This window comes from Colobus angolensis, unplaced genomic scaffold (genome assembly GCF_000951035.1).
Source record: "Colobus angolensis palliatus isolate OR3802 unplaced genomic scaffold, Cang.pa_1.0 Scaffold51, whole genome shotgun sequence".
Lineage (NCBI taxonomy): Eukaryota > Metazoa > Chordata > Mammalia > Primates > Cercopithecidae > Colobus > Colobus angolensis.
The window spans coordinates 2995028-3009098 of NW_012118599.1; the positions used below are offsets into that span (position 1 = coordinate 2995028).

The 14071-nt window shown below is 35.9% G+C and overlaps 1 protein-coding gene across 2 annotated transcripts in view; it reads right to left on the bottom strand.

Moving 5' to 3' along the window:
- The window catches only part of MLIP (muscular LMNA-interacting protein), a 249380-nt gene extending 236557 nt beyond the window's left edge, over positions 1-12823 (bottom strand). For both annotated transcript variants that reach the window (XM_011960200.1, XM_011960201.1), the window contains exon 1: positions 12656-12823. In XM_011960200.1, coding sequence (XP_011815590.1) covers positions 12656-12718 — 63 coding nt within the window. In that variant the 5' untranslated portion in view covers positions 12719-12823. The remainder of the gene's footprint in view (positions 1-12655) is intronic.
- Positions 12824-14071: the final 1248 nt, after the last annotated feature.

Sequence of the window (14071 nt, forward strand, 5' to 3'; positions counted from 1 at the left end):
GTATATCATACAAAGATTTCATGGAAAATTTGTACTGAGCATGACTGATGAGGTTGAGTTGGAGGTCAATCAGAAGGTGGAGGCAGTCGGCCATGCTCAGGGTCTCTCATTTTCCATGAACAAAAACCATACCTCATCTGTCTCTTCCCTCAGGACAAGTCCCTTCCTGAAAAGCTCTTCATTGTCTCTTGAAAATGGTCTGTGAAAGTGCCAAACTACCAGCTCTCCAGCTGTGGCTGACTCTCAAGGTGAATTTAATTTAGACTTAGCTTGGAATAACAAATCAGATAAAGTGCACATGCATGCATGTGCACACACACACTCAGACACGTAAAACCCATCCTAGACAGTTCAAACAAGGTTTGAGTACCACTTTCCACGTATCAGGCTTACAAGCTGCCAAGAACATACAGTTCCTAACCTTGAGGAGCCTGCAGTCTGCTGGTAGCCAAAGTGGTACAGGCAGAAGGATGCAAGCACTCCAGGCTTCCATAAATCTGCTCTTGGATAAGGAATAAAGCACAAAATCAGATGGCCTTGCATTCCTCTCTGACACAATCTCATCAAGTCAGCAAGATCATAAAAATGTGAGGTAATGGTACAATTTTTTTAAAGAAAAAATTACTCTGAGCTATTTGAAATCTTAGTAAAACTGAAAAATACAATTTAACCCATAATATTGTTGCCTTTATTTGGTTTGTTAAGATTCTAGGGTTTGGCTAAGAGAGCTGCACAAATATATTCACTAGTTTACATGTTAATGTTCTGTCAACATGCATGATCTATAAAAGAAGCATTCCACTCTGCATAACATCTGTATTTCTGTGGAAAAAAAGGAAAATACTGTCCACTATACCAAGGCCTTTACATTTCCTTGTATCATGTTATCATAGATTAGTAACTAATTCCCCTACTATGTCCACTATTTTTACTTTTATAAACAATATTGCAATAAACATCATTAAACCAAATATTTGTATATTTCTTTGCTTCATATAAATGTCTAGAGTAAAATTATCTGGCCAGTAGGTATGTAAATAATTAAGGTCTCAACACATATTATACTCCAGAAAAATGGTAGCAATTTATAGTCCTATCTGCAGATGAGACTGCGTATTTTTTAGAAAAATTCTTAAGTAAAAAACTTAATTATTGGAAGTGTTGCTTTCCTAGGAAAATATCTTACGTGCAAGGAATAAAAATGCCAGATGAAGGTAAGAGGCATATAGTATGATACCCTGAGCAGAAAACAAATAGTTGCTGGGTTTAAAATTTATTTGAATCAGATTGTGCTGTCAATTGTGTACTTATGTTCTTCTTTTGAATATTCTGTGCACATACACATATACCAGGACCCCTTCCCTAATCCTTCTTCTTCTTACCTATATTCTTCACCTCCTACAAGAATCCCACACTGACAAATCTAGCCGCTTTGGGGTTTTTTAAATTAATTTTATGAAGCACATATTAGGTATGGTCCCAATTATTTGTACCTCACAATTTAGCATTTATTTTTATCTCTATGTAATATTTGCATTCATGTAATGTAATTATTCTCCACTGAGATTAGGCCATAACACCTTTCAGAATAGGCACGATATTTTAAACATTCTTGTTTTTGAAACTTCACCACTTCACAGAACAAAAATACAATTAAAAGTTAATAAAATTTTCATGGCACACTTCCTAGTGGGAAAGTAAGCATTGTCTCTTGACTGACAGTTGCTTGAAATCATATGTGGCTTTTTTCTGAAGGAAACAATCCCCAGTCACAAGTCCAGGGTTTCTCCAGACCCAAGAAGTAACTTGTATACCACTGTGATTCTCATTTCCCTAATGGCTACCACATCACTTACTGAATGCCTACTGTGTGTGGGTGCTTTTCAAATATTTCCACATTTTTAGTTCATCTGACAGCTCTGTGAGACAAGTCATAGTCCATTTTACAAATGAGAAAATGATGGCTCATTTAGGTTAAACACATAAGCGCCCAGGTTTGATTCTTACCCCAGAGTCCCAGCATATAACCACCAAAATTACTATGGCAAATGATTTTCTTATGCTAAGAAAAAGAGTAAAGATTATAACCTCTCATACAAGCTGAAATTTTCAAACTTTCAGAAATGACATAATTTTAATTATATGATCAGAATTTGTGGCATGCCAAATAACGTAACTTAAGCGATGATTTCAAATAGTAAATTGTCTTTAGTCTTGGTCCATTTTTGCTGCTACAACAAAATATCTGAGACTGGATAATTTATAAAGAACAGAAATATACTCCGGGAAGTCCAAGATCAGGGTACCAGCAGGTTCTGTGTCTGGTAAAGGCTCATTTCATATTGATGGTGTCTTCTAGGCATCCTCACATGGTGGAAGGAACAGAAGACAAAAAAAAGAGGAACACTGTGTCTTCACATGGCAGAAGAGCAGAAGAGAATGAACTCATCCCCTCAAGCCCTTTTATAAGGGCACTACTCTCATCCACTAGGACTCCAACCTCATGGCTTCATCATCTCTTAAAAGCCCCATGTCTTAATACTATCAGTTGATGATTAAGTTTCAACATCTGAATGTTGGAGGACACATCCAGACCATAGCATCTCTCAAAAAGGAATAAAGATGTTCCACAGCACCCATCATTTATTGAAACGATTTTCCAGCACAAATAGAGCATTGAGAGCAAGCTTTTAAAATAAATTGAGGGGCTTCTGGGTCAAGATCACTAATGGAACACAGATGTTTCTTTCATATTCTTCTCTGGACACTATTAAAATGAGGGTAAAGGAATTTTAAACCATAAACCCACAAAAATAAGAGATCTGGCAGAGAGAAAAATCAGTATGAAAAAGCACATTGTAAATTTCTGGAACATGAAACGGAGATAGAGGTAGATGGCCAGATGAAGATCAGCTGCCAAGAAGAGACCTTAGTATAAATGCCTTTGCAAACCCTGGAGGGTGCCAGAGTCAAGGAAGACAAATTCCACAAAGGCATGACTGTAAAACAGGGTTGAAAAGAAGGGGATTCATTGAAAGTCTCTAAAACCAGCTCTTTCTTTTCCTTTCCCACCCTATGCAAAGACAGACCAGCAGGCAGGAGGTCTACAAGCTGCAGGCAAAGCATTGCTGGGCTGAATGAATGAATAAGCAGAAGCAAGTGGCACGACAAAATATGCCAGAATTCTAAGACTAAAAGCTGAGTTCAAGTGGAAAAACAAAATAGGGATGAAAAAATGTTTTATTTCCCATATATTTCCTTCACATTCTAAATTAATACCCCACTCTCTGTAATAAGCATATTAATTCATGCTAACATTTTCTTCCTTCAGCCTCCCACTATGACATGATGTCCCCAGAGAAATTATAACAGGTTCAGGAAAGCAATCCTATGAGCTCTCTCAATTGCTCCTAAGACAAATATCATCAAGTTAGTATTTAAAATCACGAGGTAGTCTCTAAACTGCTACACTCTGATTAGCTATAAGGTACTAGGCCTATTCTGGAGACCAAGCTCGGGGGGACATCTTCCCAGAAGCTACCCAGGCAAGAAAATACACATTAACTGAGAAGAAAATTAATAAAAGGACCCTTGAGAAATTTTTAGGTTGTAAATAATAACAAAAGACCAGCAACTGAACTACAAACATCCTCTAACCATTTTTTTAAACCATCTCCTTATTTTCTTGAAGGTCATGTAGCAAAATAAAGCAGATGATTCTCTAATGTAATTCCATCACTAAAACCACAGTCTATTTGTCATTCCCTTAGGGGAGCCGTACTTGGGACAGAACAACTAGATATATAATTGTAATTCTCACAATGAGAACCTAGAAAATATTTCGCCGCACGTACAGTATGCTATAAATGTCACTGTGAAAGCACAGCTCGGTTAAAGCCTGCAATCCATCTATCTCCTTTCTGTTATTCACCATCACACAGAGCTATATCAAAAGATCCATTCAAACAGTGAGTCTCAGACTTACATTATCAGCAGACACCGCTTTAATTAGCAGTGGTTTTCAAAGGACTGGATGGCTTCGAGAACTTGATTTGAACCATAAAGTAGAAATCTGGATCCTTATCAGTTTCACTTCTCAACTCTCAGCTCCCCTCCCTGAGTTCCAATAGACACAGCCCTCATTTTTCTTAATGTAAGAAAGAAAACGAAAATGGTGACTAGAGTTTGGCAATACTTGTGCGTCCACTTTTTCCTCAACCACCAGTGATGCAGAGGGGCTAAAATTAAGGTTGCAAAGGGACTAAGATATCTGTGTCAGGTACGTTGCAGGGAGTGGTAAGAATGACAAAAAGAGAATGAATAAGAGCCAAATAAACCATTTTTAAAATAACATTTAACACACAGATTTTATGTGTATGTGTGTGTGTGTGTGTGTGTGTGTATGTGTACATTAATTTTTATTCCAAATGAAAACACAGCATCCACTTTATTTTGGGTTAAGTGTGAGAAAATATAATGCTTTATTTTAAACATTAAGGCACTGACTGGCTACTTTTTTCATCTATTTCACAATATTTTCCCATGATCCAATTCCTGAATCTTGGTTACTTCTTGGTGAAAATATAGAAAAAATATGAAATTTAATTCATCAGTACCGAACTGCGAACTTTGTCTTCTAAAAGGAATGTTTCATCTAATAACAAGGACTTCTACTTTACATTTGATCAGTGATAATATAAAAATACAAACTATTTCAAGATTCCTAATGCTTGAATAAATAGGCATCATTTGGTGTAGAAAAAATTTAATAAATCCACAGCCAGAGAGCACTTTCAATAGATGTGTAAAATGCTGAAGAGCATAGCAATCTTTTCAAATCCAATCCAACCTTTCACTTTGTAGATAAAGAAGCCAAAGATTAAGTGATTTGTCAAAGGCCATATAAGCACAACTTTAACTGTAATACCAGTCTCCTGGAATCAGATCCAACATGCTTCTCACCATACTAGTTGGCACTTAGGGAGAGATGGAAAACCTCTTTGGAATAAGAATCCTTGTCACCATCAACACACACACATACACACACACACACGCTGAAGACACAGGTTCTTCATTTAAATTTTCATAGGTATGTCAATTAAACACCTGTACACACTCACTTTTTCATTTTTCCAGTCTCTCCTCATTCTGCCATTATGCACATTAGGACTTTAATTCTCACTGCTTAGCATTTCCCAATGATCCTCATGGTCCACCACTATCACAGCATATTTCCTGTCCTCCCCTTTTTTTAAAAATTTCATACTATAGATTCTTCTGCAATTTTTAAATTTTTGTTATTGGTTCAAAGGAGAAGAGGCCAGAAAGAAGTTAAGATGGAATTATTTCTTATTCAAAAGAGATGTAAGTTTTTCAACTACTTAGTTTTTCACTTTGGTCTGCCAAATGATCAGGATTCATGGTTACTATTTACTACTATACTTCACCTGGGGTAAGACCAGAATTTTTTAATTACTCATAATGCTTAAGGGTTGTCTCAATTATTTGGAGAACATTATCTTAATCATCAAATCTCTAATATCTGGTGCAGAGAGATCAATCCTATAATCCCCTTATTGACATCTCAGAAATGGCTTACCTCCCTAAGAAAGGGAAAAAATAATTAATTTTACTAAAAATTCAGGAGTGACACAGGGTTCAGAAACTCAGAGAATCCTGGTTCTGAATTCCCTCCAGTTGCCTTCCAGTTGAGGAATGCTTACTGAAAAACTTAACATAAAATTTTGGTCTCAACCGCCCATCTGTCTTATGAAGATAATTATTTCTACAGGGTATTTTAGATGTCAACTCTGGATGCCATCTCTAGAGAAAAGTGGATAATAAATTTAAAATATACCAATGATGAATGGGCCATTGTGGGAGATGTGCCAAGTGGAGACGTGGAATGCACAGTAGGCAACACAAACACCTTGGAGAGGGGAGCTACAGCCTTAAAGACGCTGAAGTGCCTACCATGGCCCAGGATGATGTCACCGATAAAATCAAACGTGAGCCGGTAGCTTAGGGGAGTTAAGGTATGGGGGCAAAGCAACTCACGTCCTCTACCATCAAAATTGCCCCTCAGACAAAATGAACATCGAACGCAACTTTATCAGTTGAATCCAAAACATAGCAAGAGTCATTGGTCGGCTCTATGAGTAGCAGAGACATGGAAGGAGGTTTCCAAAATAAATGATGTAATGCCAAAAAAAAAAAAAAATCATTGTTTGCATGTTTTTATCTTTCTTTCCTTCATTTAGGTCATCACCAAAATTAGTTTATTAAGAATGAATACAACCAGTTGTAGTATAAAGATACATACATCCAGTACCTTACCGCCAGAGATTTCCTACTTATTACATTTAATTGGCATTTATTACTTATTTTATTATATGAAGTTGCCTTATAAGGAATAACATATAGATCAGAAGCAACATTCAAGCCATACTGAAAGTAATATCTAGATAACATATCAGAAACATTGGCAGAATAGATGACTTGTTTTGGGGCATGTCAGGGCCTTCAGAGTGAGAGCCTATTACCAATGACTCTAGTTAGACACAATTAGAAAGAGAAATAAATATATAAGTAGATATTATGGCAGAATAAAACATGTTACAGGCCAGGTGTGGTGGCTCATACCTGTAATCCTAGCACTTTGGGAGGCTGAGGTGGGCAGAGTGCCTGAGCCCAGGAGTTCGAGACCAGCCTGGGCAACACAATGAAACTCTGTCGCTACTAAAATACAAAAAAAAAAAAATTAGCTGGGCATGGCAGTGTGTGCCTGTAGTCCCAGCTACTCGGGAGGCTGAGGCAGAAGAATTGCTTGAACCTGGGAGGCAGAGGTTGCAGTGAGCCGAGATCACGCCACTGCACTCCAGCCTGGGCAACAGAGTGAGACTCCATCTCCAAAAATAATAATCATCATCATCATCATGTTACCATGTTACAGCATAAAATGCTTTACAATCATTCCCATTGTGAAGACATTCTGAAGAAGAATTATACACTTGCTACCACAGGTCCGTGTGAGAAATTGGGGTGTCAATGGTTTGTACACTTAGAGTATTTCTTAGTGGCTAAAAACTATCATTATTATATCATAATGTACTTAAAAATAGAGCATAATAATTGCCTTGAGGGCTAGGACTTTCTTTATCACATATGTTCACACTGTAGCCCTTAGTACTCTGTTTTATTCAAAATAAGTGCCTAGGGATATATACTGATTTAAAAGTCTGTTTTGTTTGTTCTAAGTACATTGCCATCCAGTAGGCACTAGGTTGCATCTCTGAAGATTGATGACACTCATACCTGTCATCAGATAATGATATGAGGAATTAGAACCCAGCACTAACCTCGTGTTGTTTGTTAACAGATTTCTTCTTAGAAAGTAATTAATTTTATTTGTATTAATGAAGCTATGAATTAATAAATAATTTAGGCTGGGCATGGTGGCTCATGCCTGTAATCCCAACACTTTGGGAGGCCGAGGTGGGCGGATAACCTGAGGTCAGGTGTTCGAAGCTAGCCTGACCAACATAGTGAAACCCCATCTTTACTAAAAACACAAAATTAGCAGGGCCTGGTGGCTCATGCCTGTAATCCCAGCTACTCAGGAGGCTGAAGCAGCAGAATCGCTTGAACCTAGGAGGAGGAGGTTGCAGTGAGCTGAGATCGCACCATTACACTACAGCTTGGGCAACAAGAGTGAAACTCGAACTCACAATAAATACATTAATTAATTAACCTTATTTAAAGAATTCTCCTTCACTGAATTATCACAAAATTCTAAAATGTATAGTTCTTTGTAGTTTTACATTTTAAAAACTTTTTTTTCATTTCTTTTCTCTTTTGTTGTATTTTAAAGTAAGTGGTATGGGCCGGGCGCAGTGAGTCACGCCTGTAATCCCAGCACTTTGGGAGGCCGAGGCGGGTGGATCACCTGAGGTCAGGAATTTGAGACCAGCTTCGCTAACGAGGTGAAACCCTGTCTCTACTAAAAATACAAAAATTAGCCAGGCGTGGTGGTGTACACCTGTAATCCCAGCTACTCCGGAAGCTGAGGCAGGAGACTCGCTTGAACTCAAGGGGCAGAGGTTGCAGTGAGCTGAGACCGTGCCATTGTACTCCAACATGGGCGACGAGAGTGAAACTCTGTCTCAAAAAATAAATAAATGAATAAAATCAAAAATAAATAAGTGGTATGAACCCTTTTTTCTGAAATCAAGAAGAATGTTTTATTATGAGATCATAAGTAAATTTACATATCATTGGATAAGTTTTTCTCCCTCAAATTCAAAATAAAATTTTCAAATATAAAAAGTAAATTTTAAATTACTTAAAACAAAATTTTTCAGTTCCTATCTAATATAGATACACCCTGTTTAAAAAAAAAAAAAACTAATGTGATCGGACACGGTGGCTCACGCCTGTAATCCTAGCACTTTGGGAGGCTGAGTCGGGCAGATCACAAGGTCAGGAGATCGAGACCATCCTGGCGAACATGGTGAAACTCCATCTCTACTAAAAATACAAAAAATTAGCCGGGCGTGGTGGCGGGCGCCTGTAGTCCCAGCTACTCAGGAGACTGAGGCAGGAGGATGGCGTGAACCCGGGAGGCGGAGCTTGCAGTGAGCCGAGATCCTGCTACTGCACTCCAGCCTGGGTGACAGAACAAGACTCCGTCTCAAAAAAAAAAAAACTAATGTCAGAAGACCTATTTTCTTTCTCAATCTCAAAAAGTTGCCTTTTTACTCAAGGAAGCAGTATTTATAACATTTAGAAATTGACTATTGTGTTGATTTGATTGTACCAAGTTTCAATATAAAATAAGTTGAATCATATACTCTTCTTATCATTATTTTTGTAATATTATTGAACATTCATTATTTGGGAAGATAAAATTGTCTCTTGAGATATATTATGTTAATGCAATAGAAATTATTAAATTTATGCATGAGATCTGTTTGTTCTTATAATCTCTTAGAGAAATAAACCATTATTATATCAGAATGCCCTGAAGTACATGATCATTTTTACTATAGTAATATATGATTCTTTTTCCTTTTCATTGTGAAATTTCAGTTGAAGGTAAATATAAGTAAAATTCTTTGTTGATGCATTTATAGTCTAAAAGAAGTTTAGAAAATAGTCAAGATTTGTTGTCTTAGTTTTACTTATTTATTAAACATAATACATAGAAACTAGTACCTATTTCTAAAACTATTCCAGAAGTAACTTCATGTTATAGATACAAATATACCCAACTTGAATGTATTGCTTTGTCTATCATTATTCCAAAAATGCAACTCAAAAATAAAATCAGACTACAAATTCATATGCTAACACATCATTTCTTAAAGTATGTTGCAGAGAACACTACTAGTTCCTCAGAATATGCACTGCTATTGCACACACATTAAAATGTATTACATTGGTAGGTGAGTTTAGGAAACACTGGATTAACCTCACAGTCTTTAGTATGTTACAATACAAATATGAGTCTCCGAGGGGAAATGTGCTGTATAGTGCATTTCCTGCTCAGTGTTTTCTGAATATTCTTGAGCACAAACCAGAACCACATTTTGTGACGCACTTTGGAAAATCAGAATTCCCAGGAACAGAGTTTAGAAAATACATGATAGGAAAAACAAAAGATCCATTCAGCCTCAACAGCAATTATGGTGGAACTAACCAAACTGAAACGTATTGTAACAAAATACTTTCCTCCCTTCTTCCACCTCTCTACCACTTCCCACAAAAATTAGCTTTACTGTCATCTGACTTAGCAGAATCAGTGACTAAGATATTCCACATGGTTTAATAGATGGTATTCAAAGGGGTGGAAATGTCCTTCTAAGTCCATGTTAATTGATTTTTTTCTTCTCATGTTTGAAATATTGGAATAACATCAACCAAATTATGAGAACTTTCACTTGGCATTGGTAGATTTAAGAAATTTTGAAGAACTTGATATCATTCCTTTATTTCTGATTATGTATTGATTAACAGATGTAAAAGAGGCGCCTTCAATTGGTTCAGAACCTAGCAATCTTTTAGTCGGCAAACAGCAATAAACTCAGGGCAAAAATCAATACTTAAAAGTAGCAATTCACTCACCTAGGGTAAGACAAGATTTATATCGGATGCGTAGCAAAGAATCTTGCTTAACTTTTGGCTTGTCTTTATCTTTGTCTTGTTTTATCTTTGTATGGAATAAACTGATGAATTTTTAAATTCTGCAGACTGGTGACTTTCTGATTTATTTACTATAGATCTTATCTTAGAAATTTTTTCAAATAAAGTCAATAATGTTCATTGCTTAAGTGTGTGACACATACTGTAACACTGTTCATAATAAAGATCCTTATGAGAAATACAGCTTTAATTTTAAACAAACGTATAACATGATATTATAATGTACACATATTTAAATATTTTAATGGGAAAAATATTGTCTTCTTTTAAAAACCAGACTTTTACAAACTTTACTATTTGTAATAAATAAATTGAATAAATTTCAGAAAATAGTGAACTCCTCAAGAACACATTTTTCAACCGTCTTCAGCAACCTAGCCAGTCATACTGTGTTTCATTGGTATTAACATGAAACATAATGCTCGATGAACTGAAGTTTTTGGATATTTATTCACGTAAACAGCCAAAATAACTTCTATTGGAAACTCTCAAAGATACATCAGAGATTTTCCAACTCTCTTAAACAGAAAATACTGAGCATAGGCGAAATTTTTCTTGATAACATTGTCATCGGATCTCCTGTATCTGAAAGGTGTCAAGTTCCTTAGCTCTATTTGCTTGTACACTTAATTACCCCAGACACTGGGCTTTCATGTGTTCCCCCTACTCACAGAACAGCCTCTCTTCTCAGTGCAGGTGAATGTTCTTATGCCTCTGATGTGCCGCCATATTTCCCCGCAATCTTTGGAAGTCAATCTGAGGCTAGCCCTAGGCCTCTGCTACAGAGTAATGTTCATGAGTTTTGTGACAGCTACTTCCTCTAAGGAAAGGTTTTTGCTCACTTCTAGATTTATAGCTGTATTCAAAATAGAGTCAGGTATGCACAATGTCCGACTTTTCAGAAAGTGAAATGCTAATACATTGAATCACTTCAAATAAGAAGAATCCATCTTCACTTTGTGCACTTGCCCGATGTCCACTATGTTTACTTGCAAAACTTCCTGTAAAAGACTGCCAGGAAGCTCAGGGTCAAATTTCACACTAATTCATAGCAACTATTTATTCATGTATTTATTTACTCCCTATCTGGTTCCATAAAGGTTTTATAAACACTAAGCCTTTATGCTTACCATATCTGGGTTTTCTTTTTACTTTTAAATGCATTTTAACTCTTTTCTTTCCATATTAGTAAACTTTGGGTGTGTGCTTTTTAAGTGAATCAGGCCAAAAACAGTCTAAAATTAGGTTTAGGCTAGGGACTTCACATACATTATAGTTTTTATTCTTCACAAAAGCCTTCAGATTAGTTATTACTGTTCCCTGTCTTACACATGAATTAACTGAGACTCAGAAAGATTAAACAAAACCCATGGTCTTATGTTTGGTACTTGTGGGCAAGAATTTTCACCAAGCCCTTTCTGATTCAAAATCACTGGTTAGCTCAAGGACACATGGCCTTTCCAAATAGTCAAAAAGCAAAATACTCTGTGGCCATTACCTGTCTGGACAATCACCTAGGGCAGAGGTCAAAAGTGGGTACTGAAAATGATGACCTGATTCCTTTAAGAAAAGGTTGTATATTTTATTCAATATATTACTTTAAGATCTTGAGATTCTAATACACTTCAGGAGTTTTCAACCCAGTATGGTTCTTTTTTTCATTTTTCTAGTTTTAATATCTTGAATAGTCCATAAACCTCAACTTCACATGTCTAGAACAATGTATTACCATGAATTTGGTCTCATTATGGGCTATATTATCTTACTTTTTTTATTTATGCTGGTATTAAATTTAGTTATGACCTGTTCCAATGTTAACTCTGTAACCACAGTAAATTTGCAAACATAGCTACCTATGCTCATCAGATGAGCCATGGACAGCACATTTAACTCAAGGTTACAGTATATTTTGTATTTCAGCAAATATAAGTGACCATTATTAATCAGTGACATTTAATTGCTTAGTATCGAGGCAAATTACTTTTATAACTTCTATAGTAAAAAACTTTATCCTTATACTAGAAGTTCATTAAACTTAATAAAACACTAACATATTCCATAGTATTTATTTTTCTTGGCACATATTCCTGGTATCTCTGAGAAAAAAATGGACTTTGAACACTTGCTAAGCTTCACATACATAAATAAAACAATCTTCCAGTGCTGAGGCAATCACAATGAGAGGTCAAAATAAATGGATTCCAGTTTATAAAATGAAGGTAAACCACATCATTTAACTAAATCAAATTTGCCCTCATTTGTGTAATGGCATTTTATGTATAACTTTATTACATTGTTTTCAGGAAAACCCATGGAACTCATTAATTTTAAAGTTATTGACCAGCAAAACATGGAAACAGACGCTGGCTAGCATAACTTTTCCAATCTATGACAGTTGCTCTACTACCCTATCAATTTCATTATAAATCTGTGTGTGCTAGATCTCATGTCTTACCGTCAGTTTCTCCTCTAAATTCTTGTTTAATAAGCTTCTTTTTTCATGCTTTTCAAGTTCCATATTGAAAGAGAATGAGAAGGAGAGAAAGACTGAGAGACAGAGGTTCAGATTCTGTCTAGAAAATGATTCGACGTGCTTACATGTTAGATATTGCAGGACATTCCAAGTTGTGAGAGCCTAGGACACTATCAGAGAGCCCTAGCGATAATTTCTGGTTAGCTAGTGTTTCCATTTATAGATGTTCAAACCCTATAAACAGAGCACTGAAGAGAAGTCAGGCAGTTGGCCTTAGATAATGATAAATGTCCCTAGATATAAAAGCAAACTCTTCAGCAGAATATTCCAACAGGTTAGGCTCCCTGAACCAATACAGATGTATGTGACAAAAAGCCACGATCAAAGAATTCATTAACAGTTGTTGCAACAGAATAAAATGTACTCTAGAATATAGGCTTAATAAATCAGTTAAAAAGAACAAATGTGATAGTCAGATAGCAAATAAAATCAGCGGATCTAGGGCTTCCAAATTACAATTTGCATCCTAGTAGTGTAGATATTTATGTATTACTTTGTAGATTTTTTAAAATGTTGCTTAAAGATGAAGACCAAAAGTACAACTAATTAAAACTATAAAGACATGCAAACATATATTCAAGGGGTGTTGTCAACTTTATTCCATGGAGAGTAGACAAAATGATGTTTAAAAATACCATGAAATAAAAGCGTTTTTCTTCACAAAAACGGATTTGGTTCTCCATTATCCTGGCTTTTTCACCGGGAGCAAAATTATGATATAGAAGATAAAACTCATTTTTTCAGTGGAACAAGTATTTTCAGCTTTCTTTAGAAAATGTTACATGCCTTAAAGAAAATTAATTGGGCAACTTAATGGTAAATAGTTCTCCCTGCGTTTTGCAGCAAAACAAAATATATGGATGGTAATAGAAGAATATAAATGGAATTCAGAGTAAACTAAGACTGCTTCTCTATGGTGATTTAATCCCTCATCCTGTTTAAAACATCCTTTTAACACGTGTTTTTTGGTTTTGTTTTGTTTTGTTTTTTACTTTAACTCAAATTCCCTATCAGCTTTTCCGTCATAGGAAAACATTTCAGAAAATGTATTTTGTGAAGCTCTATCCTTTCAAACGATTGCAGTCAATCCTCTGTTGTCAGGCAGGGTTGCTCCAGAATTTATTCTGCATCCTGATGGAAGGGTTGAAGACTTCAGAAGTGAAACACTGAGTAGGCAATAAACCTATCCTTCAGGATGATGAATTCAGAAACACTATATTAGATTCATGGGCAAAAGGGGCTTCCCCTTTTGACTCAAATCTAAATTCCAGAAAGGAAATTATTTATGCTGGTTATTGTCCTAACAAGTTGGAAAACAAAAATCTTAAAGATTGATTA